At 34.6% G+C, this 21333-nt stretch overlaps 2 protein-coding genes across 4 annotated transcripts; one reads left to right on the top strand and one right to left on the bottom strand.

Moving 5' to 3' along the window:
* The first annotated feature begins 6573 nt into the window (after positions 1-6573).
* Positions 6574-14151, top strand: LOC145567763 (mitochondrial adenine nucleotide transporter ADNT1-like). The gene is made up of 8 exons (XM_081627142.1): positions 6574-7064; positions 7893-7941; positions 8890-9053; positions 9487-9524; positions 11372-11484; positions 11576-11689; positions 13340-13681; positions 13770-14151. Exons 1-8 carry the CDS (start codon positions 6901-6903, stop codon positions 13851-13853), a joined length of 1068 nt encoding a protein of 355 aa, XP_081483268.1. The 5' UTR covers positions 6574-6900; the 3' UTR covers positions 13854-14151.
* A 236-nt stretch (positions 14152-14387) lies between these two features.
* Positions 14388-21015, bottom strand: LOC145567762 (uncharacterized). Of its 3 annotated transcripts, none has more exons than XM_081627138.1 (4): positions 20877-21015; positions 20214-20276; positions 18305-18481; positions 14388-17838 (listed from the first exon to the last, which is right to left on the bottom strand). In XM_081627138.1, exons 3-4 carry the CDS (start codon positions 18402-18404, stop codon positions 14657-14659), a joined length of 3282 nt encoding a protein of 1093 aa, XP_081483264.1. In that variant the 5' UTR covers positions 18405-18481; positions 20214-20276; positions 20877-21015; the 3' UTR covers positions 14388-14656. The 3 variants fall into 3 exon arrangements, with proteins under 3 accessions (XP_081483264.1, XP_081483267.1, XP_081483265.1); XM_081627141.1 differs by having other exon boundaries at positions 18305-18447; XM_081627139.1 differs by having other exon boundaries at positions 20214-20333; positions 20877-21004.
* Between the last annotated feature and the right edge of the window lie 318 nt (positions 21016-21333).

Genomic DNA, 21333 nt, shown 5'->3' with positions numbered 1-21333 from the left:
GTTTTAGGGCCTAGGGTTTAATTCTGGTGAGAAAGATGTCTGGGATGAATGCGATAATTGACAAATTCACTGGGAGGAATAGTTTTAGTCCGTGGCAAATCAAGATGCGGGCTTTGTTGAAGCAACAAGGGCTATGGGCACCGTTGAATAAGAAGTCATCAGATCCGGTAACCGCTGAGATGGCAGTCTTGGAGGAGAAGGCACACTCAACAATCATGTTGTGTCTGGCAAACGATGTTATCACCGAGGTTGCGGAGGAGGAAACCGCATCGGGTCTATGGTTGAAGTTAGAGAGTCTATACATGACGAAGTCTTTAACCAACAAGTTGCTATTGAAGCAACGTCTGTTCGGTCTGCGAATGTCTGAAGGTATATCCCTTAGATAACACTTAGATCAATTGAATACGATTTTGTTAGAATTGCGTAATATTGATGTTAAGGTTGAGGATGAGGATGCTGCCTTAATTATGTTAGTGTCTTTGCCAGTGTCATATGAGAATTTTGTGTAGACTTGTATTATTGGTAAAGAGACAATGTCTCTAGAGGAGGTTAGATATGCTCTCATACTAGAGAATTGCGCCATAAGGCGTCTGGTACAGGTACAGATGATCAGGCTACTGGATTAGTACCTAGTGAAGGTAGTGGACAGGGGAATTCGAGGAGAGAATCCAAGAAATCATATTCTAGGGGTCCTAAACCTAGTGGTTTCTGTAATTATTGTAAGGAGAAGGGGCATTGGAAATCTAAATGTCCCAAGAAGATGAGACAACAGGAAAATTCTGAGTCTGTAGATATTGCAGATGGAGACACCCGTTCAGAAGAGGATTATGTCTTGATTGTTGAAGAGCGTGTGCATCAATCTGATGTGTGGGTTCAAGATTCGGGGGCGTCTTATCATATGTGTTCACGTAGGGAGTGGTTTACGAACTACAAACAGGTTGATGGAGGTGTTATTATGGCCAACAACGAAGTCTGCAAAATAGTTGGTATAGGGTCCATCAGAATTCGGACACGTTATGGTAAATTCTGTATGTTGAACAATGTTAGGCATGTTTCACAGGTCAAGAGGAATCTGATTTCACTTAGTCTTCTAGACATAAAAGGGTTCAGTTTCAAAGGTGAAGGTGGAGAGTTGTATGTCTACAAGGGTTCAAAGATAATTCTGAAAGGTGTTAAACGGGAGACATTGTATGTGTTATAAGGGTCTACGTTATCTGAATCTAAGTCTGGTGTTGTCACATCATCTGTTTATGGTAGTGTTGAGAAACAGGTGGAGCATAGAGTCACTCTAGATGGGGGTGATGGTCCACATAAGGGAAAGATCAGTCTACACGCACAATCTGAGTCTGAATCCGAAGCACCACAATCTTCGTCGTTGAAATCGGGTAAGCCTAATTTGGCTTTTAGTAGGCAAGTAAGCTTTGGGAACTCTCCCCAAAGGAAAGGTCGGGAAGACAAGGTAACTTTTGCACTATCTGTTGGAGAGGTGGATATATCTGAGCCGTCCAAGGGAGGTGTTGCTTGTGCTAGGGAGAAGCATTGGCAAGCTTTTTCTGTTCGAATCTGGTTTCGCAGAGTAAGTCCCAAGGTTGCTTGGAATTACAAATTATTCGAAACTGTTAGTAGCCCTTAGGGGCTAATATGTGCCCGACGGGGCAAATCTGGTCTGGTGCTCAACGGAGCAAATTTGGTGCCTAGCGGAGGCAAATCTGAGCAAGGAGAGTCTGTTTCTGGTTATCTGTTTTTCTGTTATATCCGTCTGTTTTCTGGTACATCTAGCGTCGTGTTCGATGCATCTGGTACATTTGTTTTATTGTGAGAGGATTCAAGTCAAGGTGGAGATTGTTAAGAAATATGCCTTGAATCGGTGACCGAGTAGGTACACGATCATGTAGTCCATTGTACACAATCGTGTAGTCAGTGTTATTATATACTCTTCAATATACACGGCCATGTGGTTTATGGTACATGGTCGTGTAGTTCCGCTACTACAAGACATGTCATACGGTCGTGTGGGTCAAGGTACATGGTCGTGTGGTTTTGGTCCGTGTGGTTATTAGTTGGGCTTTGGCCCAAATCAGATTCTATTTTAGGAGAGTATTATAAATACCCTTAGGGTTACTCCTAGCCGAATCAGTTGAGATTAGTTGAGTGATTATTCAAAAATATGAGAGTCTTTTGCGTATTTCTCATCTGTGAGATCTGAGAGAGATAACATTAGAAATCTGAGAGATAATCAATCTGATTCTGTGATTGGTCTCAAATCTGTTCTGAATTTGTATTCTGTTTTCCCTAACATCAATAAAACTATTACTCTTGTTTGCCCGTGGACGTAGCCACGCATCATTGGTGAACCACGTAAATCTGTGTCTGTTTTTCTTGTTAATTTTACATTCAATATTTGTTCTTTCTCACATCCGTTATAACAACCACTATAACAACACTTTAATTTGTATTTTGGCTTACTCTTTTCGCCTTTACCTAACAAGTGGTTTGACATTTAAAAATATCTATATCTATATCTATATAAACTATCTATTAAAAAACGTTCCTAAAAATGTTTATATGCCACATGGCACACTCAGCTCCGACACTAAACTCACCACATCCAAGATGTGAATTAAAAGCATTACCATCTCAACTATTGATTAATCATTTTATTTAGCCCATAAATAATATATTTTTTTGGATTTTTTGTCAATTACAACCACTAAAGCACCCTATACTGAACTAACCACCCATTTTTTCGAAATTAATAAAACTAGAGTGTACCTGTGCAAAATGCACGAATATATATCACATAATAAGATATTAAAATAAATAATAATTTTTTTTTTTTCAAATACTTAATTTATTTTGATATAGTATTTTTTTTTTCTTTTGATGACAACTAAATTAATAATAAGGTAGTTATTGAATAATTTTGAAAAATATTAAAAACAATGTAGGAAGTTTTTTTAAAAAAGAAAATTAGTCGAACTTATGCTGGCACGTTTTCTGTGCGTTGCAACACTGTATGGTCACTGGTAGAAAAATGGAGTAACCCCTATTATATTAACAGGGACACAGGGTAATCCCTTATTATACTTTTTGAGTAGCCCTGAAATAACAGAGTATCCCCTAAAACACTAACACAATAACCCTTATATTATTAACTAAGTAACCTCTATAACCGTAACTGAGTAACCCTTACAACACTAATCGAGTAACTCCATAAAGTGGCCAGCCACATATAAAAGTTAGTGAGCTTACGGAGGCTATTTTATTTTTTTTAAAAAAAAAGAAATAGAATGCCTGTAATTTTAAGATTGAAGTTTTCATGAGTCGTGCTAAAAATTTAGGAAATAAAAAGTGCAATTATAATATAAATTTCTTCCAATATTATTGGGTTAAAAAAAATTAGTGTGTATATTTGTACTATTAAGTAAAGTGGGTAGTTTATATATCAACTTATTTTTTAAGATGAAAAAACATTATAAATATCCTAAAAAATATGCAATTATATATGGAGATATATATTGTATTGTAAAATAGTAAAAGATTATACACAAGATTGCTAACTTATGTATAACCTTTTCATTTAGTAATAGCTTATATTATCTTTGTTGTTCAAAAAAAAGGGTTGAGTAGAATTTAAATTATACGTAAATTAATTTTATTTCATGCCCAACTTATAACTTACTTAATTCCACAACTTCAAGTTGCCATCCCAATTAATAGAGTTGGTCATGGCTTGATCTACTGAAGTACAAATGTGATTTTTTCTATATGAGAGAAGTAAGAATATTTTCTCATTATAAATGATGTGTAACACTACGTATTCCGTAGTTACATTCAATATGTACTAATTTAACCAAGAAAAGAAATGCATGCAAATTAAACTTAAATTATTAAACACATGCATAATAATCTAAAACCTTAGAGTCTTACCCAATCAGCAACAAGACATCCAATAAAAAATCTCATGAACCCAAAACGTGGGCTTTGTAACAACACTCAATAGGTTAAGCAATATCATAAGAATGCTCCAAGTGGATTGATTGAATGAACGGAGCTGCAATCGAAAACCTAAGAGCATAGAATTAATTATTTGTTTTCCTATAGGTTCTTTTAGCGTTGAGTTATCTCGTACGAGTTTGGGAATTTGATTTTTATATGCATATTTAATTTACACCCCTAAAGTATCTTTAACATACCTTTACATTTGAGGTCAAGTTCAATTTTAACCCTAATTATTGTCAATGAAACACAAACTTGATAAATATAATTACAAAGAATCAATATGCAAGTTTGATCTACAAATTTAATTTACACAAATTTATATGGACCAATAGATGCAAACTACATATTCCAATACATGTGCAATAATATATATAATATATGTACAAAAATAATATAATTAAAAAATATATACCAAAATTTTGGTTTTAAATTAAACCTCTTTTCCACAAATTTACAAACATAACTAATCAACTATTGTAAGAAAATTAGATTTTACAAAACTACCTATAAAAATAATTGTTTAAAATGATTCTAGCTTGCCCATCTTCCATGATTTTAACTCAATGGTTGAGTTGTCACCTATAATTACACCTAAATACTTAGTTATGAATATTTATGACTTGAAATAACATTTAAAAAAATAAAAAGCAAATTTACAAGTTTTAGGTTCATTTGGAGTATTGATGGTTCAAAATGACTACTAACTTGCCTATTTTCCATGATTTAGCTCAATGGTTGAATTAACACCTATAATACACCTAAGATATTTAGTTTATGAATATTTATGACTTGAAACAACATTTTAAAAAAAATTACAAGTTTTAACACTTATAATAATATACTTAGTTTCAATGTTGCATGCATAACTCTTTGTTTTTTTTTTTTCAATTGTTATTATAACCGTCTTCTATATTAATTTCGCTTGTTTTAGATCTATAATACCACAAGGCTCGAGCCCTTCACTATTAGCGAGATAGATGAAATACAGGACACGTTTTCTTTGTTTATGCTCAATAATTGTATTTGAATGTCTTGAGAATGTTATTAGTACTCTCTTATTTGAATTAGAAATTTAGGGCCTATTTTGATTTAATGAATTAAGCTGAATTGAAATGTACTGTACTGAACTGAATTGAATTGATCGAACTGAACTGAATATTTTATGGGAGAAGAAATTAGGAACTGATGAACTGAACTGAATTGATTGGAGCTGAAATGAACTGAAAATAAATAAGCTGAAGAGAAGAAGCCCTTATGTATGTTATGTAATTTGTATTTTGACTTACTTTTATTTTTCGCTACAATTATTCATTTGCACGATATTATTATTATTATTATTATTATTATATAATATTTTGTTATTGTAGTCAATTTTGATTTAGTATAGCTAGATAACTCGTATAGGGTGAAGCAATATCAGGTTGCAAGGCTATAATTAGGCATTAGATGCGAAGAAATTCAATATATTTTTTTAAAAAATATATATACAAAAGGCTCCGGTCATGATATAAAAATGGAGCATAAACTAATAATGCTCCGATCATGATATAAAATGGAGCATAAACAAAAGAAAATGATCTGATTTTTTTTATCATGACCGAAGCATTAAGTAGGTTACATGCTCCGATTTTAAATTGATCGGAGTTTATGCTTCGATTTTGAACCGGAGCATTTTTAAACTGTAATCTACTCCATTCACTATTGATGGGATTAATAACCAGAGCATATGACTATTTTGATGGGAGCATTTGATATTTTTTCTACTAGTGCCTGCCGAGTAAATATTTTCTAATTAAATAGCTTCATTTTTTTGTTACAATGTATATTGCATACATTGAATACAATTTTTAAAATAAAATTACGGGTCTGTTCACTTCAGCTTAATTTCAGTTTAGTTTAGTTCAGTTCAGCTCCAATTAGTTCAGTTCAGTTCTGTTCAGTTCCAATTAGTTCAGTTCAGTTCAGCTCCTAATTTCTTTCTCTTATAAAATATTCATTTTAGCTCTATTCAGTTCAGTTCAATTCAATTCCAATCAGTTAAGTTCAGTTCAGCTCCAATCAGTTCAGTTCAGCTCCAATCAGTTCAGTTCAGTTCAACTCAGTTCAGCAAATGTGAATAAGCCTTACGTATAAGTTTTAGAATCCATGACAAAAATCACAAAATTACATGATTATTGTATTACAGTTTTAAAAAATAACTATTGTATTGTACTTCATATTACTCTAGAAATTTCTACTCATATAATTTAAAAACCCGAATATAACTAGGGCATTATTATTATTATTATTTATAAATATTTCATTAATTAAAAGTCATACAATATCTACAATAGATAATCGACGTTACCAAACCCATAAGATATTGAATCAAATAAAATTTTCCTTTATAAAAATTACGTCGTCGAGTAAATCTTACACTGTTGAACATCTTCCGCTTATATCGTTAGAAAATACAGCCTCATTGCATTATCTATTTGATTATTATGGAGTACTTCATAATTTTTTATCCAACAAAATAATGATGTACATTCATTTATTTTTATAGGATTATTTTTTTTTTCCTAAAAAAACAAACATCGTACAGACCGCAGTCTTTGTTACGGCACTTACCCTAGCAAGCCTTAAAATCTTCCTCGGGGCTAACTAGCGCCGGAACCCGGCAACCGTAAAACCACCTTCATTTTTATTCCTCATTTCTCCATTTTCCGCTTTCTTCACTTTTCTTCTCTCCGAAAATCAGAAAACTTGCAGAAACTTTTCTCTCTCCTCTTTCTTCTCTCTTCCACCTGAAAAACTCCATGTTCATTTCTTCCGCCTGAAAAATTCCTCCGATTATCGTATCCTAGGGTTTCAATTTCGGAATCATCGTTGATTTTCGCAGTTTAGGAGAGAGAAAAAATGGCGTCGGAAGATGTGAAGCAACGAGGCGAAGCTGCTGCTGTTTCGACATTTGTGAATTTGGCCGGAGAAGCTAAGGCTGCCACTGAAGGCGTTAAGTCTCCTCGTCATGCTCTTCTTAGCATTTCCAAATCTCTCGCTGCTGGTGGAATCGCTGGTGGAGTGTATGTTTTTTTTCTCGTTTTTTTTTGGTTTCATTTTGGTGGCGTTTGAATTGGAGATGATCGGAATTTTTGATGTTTTTAGGTGTTTTTTTTAAGTGTGTGATTACTGTTAAGTGTTTGTGTTTGTGGAATTGATGAATAATTTTGTCTGTGTTATTGGAATTAGGTTGTGGAATTGAATGTTTGATTGCTACAACTTGCGCGCTAAACGTTTGACGAAATGAGTGAGATGATTGATTAGTGTGTGATTACTGTTTAGTGTTCTGTGTTTGTAGAATTGATGTGTAATTAGTTTGTATTAATGAAATTCGGTTTTGGAATTAAATGATTGATTGCTATAAGTTGCACGTTAAGTGTTCGATGAAATGACAGAGAATACTGATTAGTGTGTGATTATTGATTAGTGTTATATGTTTGTAGAATTGATGTGTTGTTAATTTGTGTTAGCGAAACTTGGTTGTGGAATTGATTTTTATAAGTTGCACGCTAAGTGTTCGACAAAATGAAGTGAAAATGAGTAAGAGAAAATTGAAGAGGTTTTACATGATCAACTGCTGTGATTTTTGTTTGTATTGAAATTCAATGTTTTCGACATTTTGAGCCATCTGAATATATGTGATTGAAGTTTTGTGTAGAATAACTGGTGTTTTGGTATGTAGTTAAATTTTGGTTTGGAAAGTGATGCAGTTTGAGTATTTGTACCTACTAGAAAATCGAAGAATTTTCAATGAGTGAATGAATTGACTGTGAAATGAAAATTGGTGAATGTCTTTAAAATGTCTAAATTCCATATCAATTATTAGCTAACTTTTGTGGATTTGATCGCAGATCACGAACAGCAGTTGCTCCTCTAGAACGTTTGAAAATTTTGCTGCAGGTTAGTTTACAAATGAAATTATAGGAGATAGAACATTGCCACTTGATCTATAAGCCGTTTGTATATATTATCTTGTATTTTGTTTTGCTACGGCTATTATAAAATTATAGGAGGTAGAGAAGTGGTATCATCTGCTTAGAACGCAAATAGTGTATAGCATTGGCTATTAACTTTTCTCATCAATTCTATGTTAATACAATTGAGATATGTATGCATTCTTTGCAACGTACTACCACCTTCATTTTACTCTATGAACCTTCTGACCTCTCTGACTCTATGTATATCTAATTTTTGTCCCCTGTTATGTATTCATTCTCTGCTCTTATCAGGTCCTCTTTTGCTTGTTATTTAGCTGCAGTGTATGAATCAGTAGATGATGGATAGAAACTTATTGAGTTATTATATTTATGTCAATTACCAAAGAATCATCTTATGAAAAGCAGGAAATGTTAATTGCAATATGCAAGCCTGCAGATAACCATGAAAAAGATATAAAGGATTTTTCTTGCTTGATGACGTATTTCTTTTATTCCATATAAATCCCTGCTTTTCCAAAGTATATAATTGGAGCTTGGGTAACAAGTCTGACAACAGAATGGTTTTTATCCATGTAGAAAGCTGTTATATCAGTTTTGAGATCAGAACTGGACGATTCGTTTTTTCTTGTATATGATGCTTATCAATGGAAGATCTAATATATATCAATTAGAAGTTTAAACAATATGAAGACTGATAGTTTTTCTGTATTAAACACTAAAGTCAGCATGTGATTTTTTCAGATGTGGTACTGTAATTAGATTTCTTGGTAGCATTTGTATTGATGAATATCCCATCAGAGCTAGACAGCCAGTTTATAAATTTAACGGTGTTGTTGCCAATATCTTGTCTTAAGTATTAAAAGCTCAAGTTATTTCCTTTTTGATGGTTTGCTGGTTTTGTTTTTTTCAGGTTCAAAATCCTCACAGCATCAAATACAACGGAACAGTTCAAGGTTTAAAATATATCTGGCAGACTGAAGGATTCCGTGGGCTGTTCAAAGGCAATGGAACTAACTGTGCTCGTATAGTTCCAAATTCGGCAGTCAAGTTCTTTAGTTATGAGCAGGCATCCAAGTATGTTCTGTGACCGAACTAGCTAACTGTGTGCATAAGATCTCAATGCTACTTTAAATTCATTTTTTTTTAATTTAATTTGGCTTTTAACTATTTAGCATGCGTCAATTTTTAGAATCAAATTAATATATGACGAATATTTGGGAATCAAAGAGTTTCTGTTGGTGATCTAGTATCTTGAGTTCTTGACTGAGTGAATATATCTGAACCTATAAATTAGTTAGAAAATATTTGTGTGAACTTACGGAGAGATCAATTAAAGATCATTGAGCTAAAGACTTATTTTTGAAGAAAAATAATTGCAGACTAACACTTAAGTTAGAAAATTACTGAAACATGTGGAGCCGAAAAACTTTTTTATCAATTACTTTTATGTCATGGTTTTCTGAAGATAGTTTCTTTGAATCTACTGATGGCTTTTTTCATCAAACAGGGGAATTCTGTGGCTTTATCAGCAGCAAACTGGAAATGGTATGAGCAACAGCAAATTCTGTTGCATATAGCTTCCATTCTGCTCATAGACAGCCTTACCTAGAATTGTTTGGATCTTATGAATTTTCTTGGCAGCTGCTACTCTTTTTCCTTTTACAGGATTTCATAGATAAATTCATAGATTTATGAGAAAGAGAGAGAAGTAGAAGGAGCATCCAAAGCCGACTGCTTTTCACATGTAGTAACCCTTGTTCAATTCACCTTTTAATATTTTCCAGGCTGGTATCCTTGATGAGATTTAGAGAGCCTTTAAAATTGTAATTGTATGGCGATGTCAGATTTAGGGGTGTGCAGATGAGCCAAGCTCGAGAAACCTAATGGAGGCTTGACTGAAGTTGGAGTTTGAGTAGAGCTGAAATTTGAATTTTTAGTTAAAATCCGTTTTTGCTCGCCCAATTAATATCTACTCCCATGCTTTGAAGTTTTTATTTCCTCTGTTAGGCTGGGATGTCCCAACATAATTGGCCACTTTCCAAATCTATTAGGTGAAGTAATGATTTTTTCCAACATTTTCTTACATTTGTTTGAATTTGATCTGTAGTATCAAGGATAATTACAGGTTTTCAGGTGATTTTCTTAAAAATGGCCTCTAATCAAATGTGGCTAGTTAAAGTTGGGTGGAGGGACTATTGGTAGCTTAGATTTAAGCAAATCTCCATATAGAAATTATACATTGCATAAGGTAAACACACTCAGGTTATTGCATGGACGCACTAGAAGGGTTTTTGCTGGTCCAATGGAATTAGGAATGTCCGAGTACACAGCTTAATCTTACCAAGATGGTTATTTTGATATGATTCTCATAAACATAATGTTATGACCTGCTGCCTGCCTGGTGGGGGCGGCTGTGATTCCTTCCTAAAAATTTAAGTGAGGCTCTTATGCCTGATGCTCTACTTTAAGGTACATGACTCTCATAAATAAATACATGTCAGGCAGTCAGAAGAGGTGGTGTCTAGTGTGTAACTGGCTGGATATTTGTGGATGTTGATAAACTGATGGTCTAATCGTTGCCAGTGTTGAGTGAAACCTTTAACCTACGCCCCTACAATGGCACTACTGCAGTTGCGTAATGCACACCTGTTAGTATTGTAGTAGTGCAGTTATGGGCTTATGGCCTTGCCACCAAGGCACCAATATGCAAGAATGAGAGTGAGCAGTGGACAAAGAAAGGGGTGGCTGGTGGAACTCTGAGAAAGCATTTACATACTTTATGATGCTGACTTTTTACTTAGGACAACTTTCATGTGTATTAACTCCCATCATCTCTTGTGTCCTTGGTACAACACGCTTTTTGGTAAACATCTCTTGTGTGTTTGTTTAGTATTCCAAATATGTCATACAGATTACAGCCATAGCTGTGAATCAATTTTAGCTCAAAAACATAAATGTGTAGTGACTAATTGTAGATGCAGTATTTTTTTTCATACATGTAACTTGAATTTACAAAATGTATACACCACTAAACAAAAACCCAAGCTTGTTCCTGAGCATTCAAATCAAGCCTAGTCAAACTCATTAAAGGTAGAGCGGTGGAAAGGGGAAGAAAATGTAGTAGATATAATATGAATTATGTACTAGGGATGTGCCTCTAGGTTTGAATATACCTTTCCAGTTTTGCTTGAAATAGTGTATGAAATTTATCTTGGACAGAAGCATTCTAATATTTTCAGATTTGGTAGTTGTTGTTTGATATGCTTTATTGTGATTGACTAATACAAGTGCCTTGTTGTTTCAAGATGCATTGAATTGACTATCAACAGATTGTACAATGATGGGTTGCTCTGTGGGAGACAATCAGATTTATCTTGCATTGTATTTTGCAGAGAATGCTGAACTGACTCCTGTTTTACGTCTTGGAGCGGGAGCATGTGCTGGAATCATTGCCATGTCCGCAACTTACCCAATGGATATGGTACGAGGCCGGTTGACTGTTCAGGTATAAATTTAGCTTTCTATACCAATCAATATCAATAAGTACTCTTTTTGGTCACCTATTTATGTTTATATTACTGTTGTTTCTTTCGCAGACTGCTAAATCTCCTCAGCAGTATAGGGGGATATATCATGCTCTTACAACCGTTCTCCGTGAAGAGGGTTTCCGGGCCTTGTACAAAGGGTGGCTCCCTTCTGTTATTGGTGTGGTAAGTACTATGTGGATGGTGATTTAATATAAATTACTATAAATTTTAATTATTGTTTCTCCCATCGAAAATCAGCCGACAAATTCTTATAGACCTATATAATTTGGGATAACAGATGAAAATGGCATTAACTGATATGCTGTGGTGGCATATTGAATTAATCATGACTGTAGGTGACTTGTGTTAAGAAAAGTGATATATAGTACATTTATGTTATATAGTAATCAGATTGGGTGATTGTTGGAAGCTATCTTGTGTGGATAGTTTTTGATGCGCATCAATTCTAATCTATTGTACTTGCTCTTGGACTCCAAAATCTATTTGTCTATATGCACTCCCTCTGTCCAACAGCAGTTCAAACACTTAACAGCTGTAGTTAGGCTATCAGTTATTCTTTGAATAGAACTGTAGATGTGATGGGAGTTAGTAGGGTTTTATTGCTATTTTAAGTAGGTTCAAAAGAAGGGATGTGACATACGAAGTAATAAATAATTGTTGGAACCACTCTTAAAAGAAGGGCTCAAATTATTATAGGACAGATTAACATGTAAATTGTTCAAACTAATCTGGAACAAAGGGAGTATGTTACTCGTATATTGTATCACTCACTGGTGTGCATTGATATTAACTGCATGCATCTGTAGGGAAAATTGTATATGGTCTTAGTGGTGCATTTTTTCATTAAGCATGAGTTGAAATATGGCACTAAATAGACGCTCATTCCGTCCAAAACTTATGGTTACGTTGCTCCTATCCCCCATTTTAGATATGACAAAATTTATAGTTGGGCCATTTATACTTTCCCAGTTACTCACTTTTAGTAACCTAGTTTTGGAAAATTCAATCTCGCCCTGTTATTTGCTATTAAAAAAAATGTTAGAAACTTTTCCAGTCATACTAAAAAAGTGGCACAGTGCATGTGACTATTAGGTATGGTGTGAGGGACAAGGGAGTACTCAGTTGGAATCTGATTGTTATGTGCAGTTCTGATGAAGTCTGATACATTAGACAGATTGTCTAGTATCTACAACCTACGGGTTTGATCAATGTGCAGTCTTTCCTGGAACAACAATTTTTTGTTTATTTTCCAGTTTTTGTTATGTCATAGTTAGATCCCCAATCACACTATCTTTAATTCATCAAGGCATTACGTATGGAGTGATGTAGCTTGGTTGCTGAAGTCTGAATGTGCAATAGCTGGTTTTCTTACAAGTTCAATTTCATAACATGACAATAGTAACTATGGGCTGGTGATTTTCTTAGTTGCTGGGACATAAACTGGAATAAAGCATTAAAATGGAAAATTTTCCTCTTTCTTATATATAATATACCTGTTTACTGAGCATTTAACTTTATCGAATATACTGAGTAGTATCCTTTGAAAACTTGTCGTTACTTATATGTTATAACTCAGCGGTAAAATGGGCTGGTATGGCATATTGGCTTTTACAGTTATACGTAGTATGTCTTATGTGAAAGTGTACAGACATTATTAGCCCTCGTTTGTTAATTGTTCGTTGGTATACTAGCTTTGTACATCATGTGTGTAAAAACTGTAAATGGCTTTGTAACAAGGTGAAGGGAAAAGTTAAGGATGATAATTTTTAACTTTTATTCATCAATTGCCTTAATGATACTTGTTATCTGCAGGTTCCATACGTGGGTCTCAATTTTGCTGTATACGAATCTCTAAAAGACTGGCTCGTCAAAGAAAAAACATTTGGGCTTGTTCAAGACAATGAGTTGGGTGTAACAACGAGGCTTGCATGTGGTGCTGTTGCTGGGACTATTGGCCAGACTGTTGCTTATCCTCTTGATGTTGTACGCCGAAGAATGCAGATGGTCGGCTGGAAAGATGCATCTACTGTTGTTACTGGTGATGGGAAAAAAATTGCACTTGAGTATACAGGTATGGTTGATGCCTTCAGGAAGACAGTTCGATACGAGGGCTTTCGAGCCTTGTACAAGGGTTTAGTTCCAAATTCTGTAAAGGCAAGTTTTTCCCCTATTTTTCTGCACATTTGGAGTTGTAATTTTTGTTTTGGTCATTGTCTCACTTTGGAAATTATAAATGCTTCAGGTGGTTCCATCCATTTCAATTGCATTTGTCACATATGAAGTTGTGAAAGATTTACTTGGGGTGGAGATGAGAATTTCAGACTGAATCGGTTGTAAGTTGGAACTTTTAATTTCTGCATTAGGGGTTAGGTGCACACAGTCAAGGTAAATTATGAGGGAATATTCTTTTGCGGTTCACGATTATTTTCGAAAGCCGTCAGCTGCAGATGCTGGTATCTGCGCCAAGTGATCATTTTAAGTTCCCTTTCGATTTTGCCCTTTTTATTTATTTGGTATTCCTAATAAAGAATAGCTTGTACTATCCTAGATTTCCTAGGAGATTGATAAAACGCTTTTATCAATAATTTTATAGATCAATCTATATTACCGATACTCATTTACAGAATTTGTAAAATTAGTGATTCGCGAGCTGCATAATAATAAATCATTTGATATCTTGATATGCAATATTTCTTTATGATCAATCAAACCCTGACGAGATGATATTTAGTCAATGGCAATGCTGTTAACAAGAGTATATTTGGCAATCAAAAAATGTGTTTTTGATGAAACTGAAGAAGCTCAGATGAGAAATGGGGGAGAAAACTCAGAGAAGTAGTATTTAGAGATGACAATTGACCCAAAAAAAATTAATAAAAACTTGACATTTATTTTGATATCAGGTAAAGAATAAATCTAGTCCCCAAATATCTGGATCGAAGGAAACACACCAAAAAATCTATACTTACTCGATAGACAGACAGTCAGACATAAGGATATACACTCTATTTTACACCCATGACATACCAAAGACAATGAAACAATAATAACAATCCTTGAAAGCCAAATTTAAATGCATGACTCCCGAACTAGGAAAAAAGAAAAAACCAAAGGATTCTATATCTACCTTTACCTTCTTTGTGGAGTGGTCTTCGGGACAATCTTCCTAAGCTCATCATATTGGGTGTACAAAGTATCGCACCACAAGCATAGCTGCCTTATGGCTTGACGTTTTTCCTCCCCAAGGGTTGATAGTCGCTCGTCTTTCTCTTTCAACGCCACATTCATCTCTCCTGTTGCCTTCTTCAGCTCATGTATTGCAGAAACCAACTTTTCTTTTTCGCTTTTATTGTTGTCAACCTCAACTTCCATCTTACCAATCTTCTCTGTCATCATTAATACCTGTTCTCTCTCATTCTTCAATTGCTCGTTTAGATTGCCCAGCTGTTCTTTCAACTGCTCTCCCTCAACATTCTTCCCTATCGCACATTGCTTCAAAATTTGAACCTCTTCGGACATGCTGAAGATATTATTAGAGAACCTCTGGTGATCCTCCTCAAATTTACACATGACTGCTTCCATTCCAGCTAATGAAATGTTCACATTCTCTGAGATATTCATTATCATTCCACGATATGCTTCATTATTAGCAGCAAGTACTTGAGAGAGCCGAGTGAATTTGTCTTCTAGCTCTTTGCACTCTTGTAGATATTTCATTTCTGCAATCTTGAAGCTCTCTTCGTTTTCACTCAATAGTTGTTCTGTGACCCTGAGTTTTTGGTTTGCTAAGCGTAGCTGAACTTCAATATTCCGGGTTTTCTCCCAAGCAGTCTTTTCTTCATCTGTAGCCACCTCTAGATCTCTTTTCAATTCTTCAACTAGTATCTCAAACTCCAAAATCTTTTGATCTTTTGATTCACTACTCATGCTCAAATCCTCCTTCAGCTCCCAGATTGTTCTTTTTGCCTCTTGGAGTTCCGCCTCATTCTCTTGAAGACGAGTTTCAAGTTGTTCACACTGCTCTTTTCTATTGATCAATTCATCCTCTAATTCTTGTACGGTCTTGAGATGATCATCTATTTTGGTTTTCAGATCAACATTCTCGGTTTCTAGCAGATTCAGACCCTCAAGATATTCCCGTTTCTCCTTCTCAATCTGTGCCTCCAACTGGCTATTAATGGTTTGAGCTGCTTCTGATTCCTGCTTCAAATTGCTGATCTCCGTCATTAAGGCTGTGATCTTGGAAGATGCTTCATTCTCTTCATCTTCAAGCCTTTGCTGCATTGTAGATGACTCATCATCCCTCTCCTGTAAGGATTTCTCCAGCTCCTGAATCCTATCTTGCAACCTTGTGATCTCCTCTCTTAGTTGAGTAGCCTCGCTGCTGCTTGATTTAGTTTTCTCTTCCAGTCCTGTTTTGTGGCTGTTTAGAGTTTCCACTTCCAGCTCTCGGTCCATTAACTTGGCTTCCAGAGTTTCCTTTTCTTCAAAAAATTGTTTCAGAAGTGCATCGCTGCTAGTTAATTTTTCATGCAAACCTTCAATTTGTATCCGATACTCTGCAATATCCTCGTCTTTTCTCTCAAGATCCAACTTCATCTCCCTTTCCTGAACCTGTAAGGTTTTCATTTCATGCTCCAATGAGCTGATCTGGTCCTGTAATTCCTTGATTTGAACAGATGCTTCGTCACTTCTTCCAGCCATCTGTTCTGACAGTTGACTTTTCTCAGCAGATAACATTTCAATTTCTTGTGTAAAGTTGTTGACTTGGGCTGTCAGGGCTTCAATTCTGGAATTTGACTCATTCTCCATAACCTCAAGTTTCTCCTGGATAGATAATATATGCTGTTCTCTTTCCTTTGACATCGTCTCCATTTGTGAAATCTGCTCCCTTAACTCAGCTACCTCTTCACCCAACTGTCTGGCTTCTGCTGATTTACTCTCAAACTGCTCTTCTTTCTCTCTGTTCTCACTAATCAAATTCTCTAATTTGAGTTTCAAACCATTTGTCTCTTCCTCCAGTGCCTTTATTTGTTCTGAAGCTCCAGTTTTATGTACATCATGTATCTCCCTTAGGGATGAAAATTCCCTTTCCTGCTCAAACAATTTTTCTTTTGAGCTATTAGACTCTGCTTTCAGCTCATCCAGGGCATCCTGTGCCTGTTTGAGTTCATCAGTCATTTGTGAAATTTTGTGAGAGAGAGAATTTTTTTCTTCTTCAGCGGTGTTCATTGATCCCTTCAAGTTTTCATTTTCTTGTTTTGACGAGTCCAGTTCGAGCTTCAAACTGTTTGTCTGTTCTTCCAAAGCCTTTATTTGTTCTGAAGCTCCTGTGGTATGGGCATCGTGCATCTCCCTTAGAGATAAGAAATCTTGTTCTCTCTCAGCCAACTTATCATTTGAGGTGGCATACTCTGCTTTCAGCTCCTCCATGGTATCCAGTGCCCGCTTGAGTTCATCAGTCATTTGTGACATGTTCAAAGAAAGAGATGTGTTTTCCTCTTCAGCAACTTTCATGGTCTCCTTCAAGTTTGCTGCTTCCTGCTTCCATGAGTCTAATTCTGGTTTTATCCTAGACATTTCCTCGGCAGCTGTCTCTAATTCAATCTCAATGTTTTTTTTCTCACTTTGCAGCTGATTGACCTCGCCTTTCAAACTTTCTACATTTTGGTTCTCTTCTTTAAGCATTTTGATAAAATCTTCTCTCTCAGTGGCAAGGTTATCTCTATCTTGTTTCAGTTCTTCAATCTGTTGACTCAGTTCAGCTTCTGTCTTGACAGAGTTCTCCAATTTTGACTCTAGCTCTTCTTTTTCTGCCAGAAGTTTTGATTTCTCAGAACCCGATCTTTGAACCTCTACCTTCAAATCTTCCACAGTTTTGTCTGAATCTTGTTGCTTTGTCAGTAATGCCTTGTACTCTGATTCAAGAGCGATTTTCTCATTGCATGTTGTTGCCAGCTCATTCTTGAGATCTTCAACTTCGAGTTTTGCTGCTTCAAGCTCTTGCTGGATTCCATCAGTGGCTTTATTTTCATCTTCTACTTTTCCATTTTTGATGTCTTTTCCCTTGGATGAATGATCTGAGTCAGAGTCAGAGTCTGACTCTGAGGAAGAGAGCTTCTCTTTCTTTTGCTGTGGCTTGCTAACTTTCTCCTTTAATTTACCAGTGAGATGATCATATTGAGAAAAGAGTGATTCATACTGTTTGTGAAAATCCTCAATGAGTTCAGCAAGAGGCGCTTTTTTTGATTCATCACTTTCTTCGTTGCTCTTCACAAGGTTCAGTAATCTTTTCTTCTTCTCCTCCATGTCTACAAACATATAGGAAACTCGTCACGTAAGGCATTACAGTTGGAGTGAATTTTCTAATTTTTATTTTTTAACTAAGGGAACAACTAATGATCTGTCTTAGCTCAACTTAGTTAAGCCTTGACAGGTTCCAAAAAAAAAAAAAAAAAAAAAAAAAAAAAAGTAGTTAAGCCTTGACAAGAGGACTATATTATTATAGTTGCTAATTAGAGGCAGCAAGAACTTTTTCATGCTGCTGGATGTATCGACTTATAATAAGATAGATTAGTGAATTTTTTTCAATGATAGAAATCAAGAGTTCAAGACATCATCAGATTTTCCAATCAGCAGTACCTTCAATATGGAATTAACAAGCACTAAAACCAAAATTGGGTAGACTCATTTACATTTAACACATAGGCCACTGAGAAACATGGGGAAATCGGAGGAATAAGTTTTATGATAGATTTTCATGGTAAAGGAGCATACCTTTTTTGATTTCTTGAAGCTTCTCATGTTGTTCAGGATCAGTATGCTTTTCAAAAAAGGTCTTAATTGAATTTCTCATGCGGTGATTCTTCTTCGTCATTTTGACTAGCTTCTCACCTTAAAGTTCCTCAACCTCTATGCATCTGAATGAAGCTCAAGACAGGAAAGAATCATAACCTGGGTCAAACAAATAGGAAGTTTTGTTACTCTAAGCTGCAAATAGAAATTTTAGGTTTTGCTTTGATAAAGACAGGTAGATTTTGAATTACAGCTCGTATGCTTTCTGTAAATTCTACCATCTACCAGAAAACGCCACCTTGTCACTCACTGGAAGTTATCATGTATCTAAGGGATAAATTAAATAGTAACCAACCTTAAATAAAATAAACCTGCACTTAGGTGTTAACACACCTGAACTTGTGTTGGTAAAAACCAAACAAAACAATATGAGGGTCAAAACTCAAAACCTTCACTTTAAAATTTACTTTTGCATGCATATGTAAATTTAATTTCACCGAACCAATAAATAGTAACTTATCCAATTAGGCAATTCTAAACCATCCCTATCCGCACCATTTGAGACTGTGAGCTATTTGCTTACAATCCTTAGTTCTTGTATGATTGTTACAACCAAAGATTAGATCTCTAATTTAATTAAGAATCAAATAATTAACTAATTTATTTTTAGGCAAAATCCAAACCCATACTTCGTATTAGTAACTACATCAATAAGATGCGAGTTCATTACCCAGAAAAAATTAAATAAAATAATAAAACAAGTTCTGTTTTCATTTTACCCAAGGGAGGAATCTACATCTTGCCCATATTTAAGGGTATGCATCTTATGGTGCAATCGGTTGAATTTCCAGATAAACACAGACAAAATTTTACAAATTATTATCGAATGATTTTTAATTCACATAAGAATTGATCATTATGATTTATCTGATTTGTGGCTAAATCATGTCCACTTCCCAAACCTAGCTAGAACACACATACTTCTATCGAACACAAATCTGTAGTGAATTCGCAATATATATTATAAAATTCAAATTCAAAAAAACCATTGGACATGCATCAGCGAGTCCCAAAAGACACGTATATAAACAAACATAATCACTAAATGATCTGGATATCATAGTCCAACTTAAAATAATCTGAAATTCGGAATGGATCATAAGTTTTCAGTATATTGTAATCAAAATATTTGACTGGTGTACTTAATTTGACAAACATCATGTGTTGCCACGTAACGCAACACAAGCAGCCAAATCAATCAATAGAAATACTACTCCGTATGATTTTAGTACTCAATAAAACAGCTTGAGCATGACAAAAGTGAGTTGTTCTTTTTTGTAATTGTCTACATGTCTCCCTATGCAGTATTCGAGATCGGTGCCATAGATAAACCCAAACATACTTCACATGAGATTTTCCATACTTCTCCAATGCGAACAAAAAGGAAACAATTATCCAATACTCACCGACTCCGTTTACCAAATTAATAGTCACGTTGATAGCATAATTGGAATATATGCTCATGACAACTAAATCCGATCATCCGGACAAAGGGAGTAAATGTAAAAACTGCTAGAACTAAAAAGCAGTCAATTCAGATAGACAGAAACTTCAATTTTACTTCTAAATGACTTCATCTAGGTTTTTTTTTTTATTTTTTATTTTTTTTTATTAGTAAATATCACTTAAACTTTTAAATTTTAGTAACATTGAAAAAATAAGTAAAACATTACAATCCAGAAAACACTTCATAACTTACAGATAAGATCATAAGAGTAATCAATATTAAAAAAAATATATAAAAAACATCATTGAAGTTTTGAAGCTAATTAATTAATTTAACTCAATTTAAGAAATTCAGATAAAATTCCAGAAATAGTTGAGTTTATACCTGTAAATCCAGAACTTTCCAGTTGAATTATTGTAGTAACCGTCCGAATTTCGCTCAAAATTTCTAGGACGCCAAAGAAGAACATAAATCAGGATTCCAGAAAGCATAAATCAGATGAATCTTGAAAAAGGAAGAGAAAAAAAAAAAATCAAACAACAACTTTACACCTAAGCATAGCAACTTCAGTTAGCCAAAAAAAAAAAAAAGTAAGGAAAAACGCACATCAAAAAGTTTTCAACAACTTCAAAAGATCGAAAAAAGTAAATTAAAGTAGTTCAAATCAATTTGATCAATCAACGTAATTCAATCGGATTTTAACACAAATCATATGATTTATAGTAAAATTAAAGCTGAAATCGATAATTTCTTCGATAAATTTTGCAGAATTTTGAAGCGCTTGCTAGAACAAATGAAAATTAGCTTAAACAACAAAAATCAATCGGAATTTAACACAAAATCATGTGATTATAGTAAAATTTAAAGCTGAAATCCTAATCTCTTCTATTAATATTCCAGATATTTTGAAGCTTATCAGATTAATATAAAAGTAGCTTTAACAGCGAAATTCAATCGGAATTCAGCAGAAAATCATCTGATTGAAGTAAAATTAAACCTAAAATTAAAATTTATTCATTGATTAAGTTCCAGATCATTGAAGATTACCTGAAAAAATGAAAAGAAGTTCAAAAACTCTGCTCTTCTTTTGCAGTAGAAGTTGAACCACCAGGACAGAGAAAGAGAGAGAAAAAGGAGGGAGGAGAGAGAAAGTGATGAAATTGAAATTTGGCAAAGAAGATTTGTCTGATTTGGAGTCTTGAAAAATAAAGTAAAAATAGACTATAAAATGACTAGCACATCATTTGGAGCTTCAGAAAAACCAAATACTGTATATTTTCGAGTTTAAATTTATTGATTTTAATTTATTTGGGAAATCGATGGAATCTTAAGAGAGGTACCTTTCTGACAAAAGTACCCTTGAGAAATAGTTGGTATTACATGCATGATTTTTGTTGTTTATTGGCTGGCAAGCAGCATGGAGAACATGGTTTTCAGGAAGGCTGGCGAGCGACGGAGAGAGCTATGTTCGATTGTTCGGTGTTTTTCATAATTTTGATTAGAG

This window comes from Chenopodium album, chromosome 11 (genome assembly GCF_948465745.1).
Source record: "Chenopodium album chromosome 11, dcCheAlbu1.1, whole genome shotgun sequence".
Classification (NCBI taxonomy): domain Eukaryota; kingdom Viridiplantae; phylum Streptophyta; class Magnoliopsida; order Caryophyllales; family Amaranthaceae; genus Chenopodium; species Chenopodium album.
Note: the sequence above shows the minus strand (reverse complement) of the source record. Positions and strands in the feature narration are given on the sequence as shown.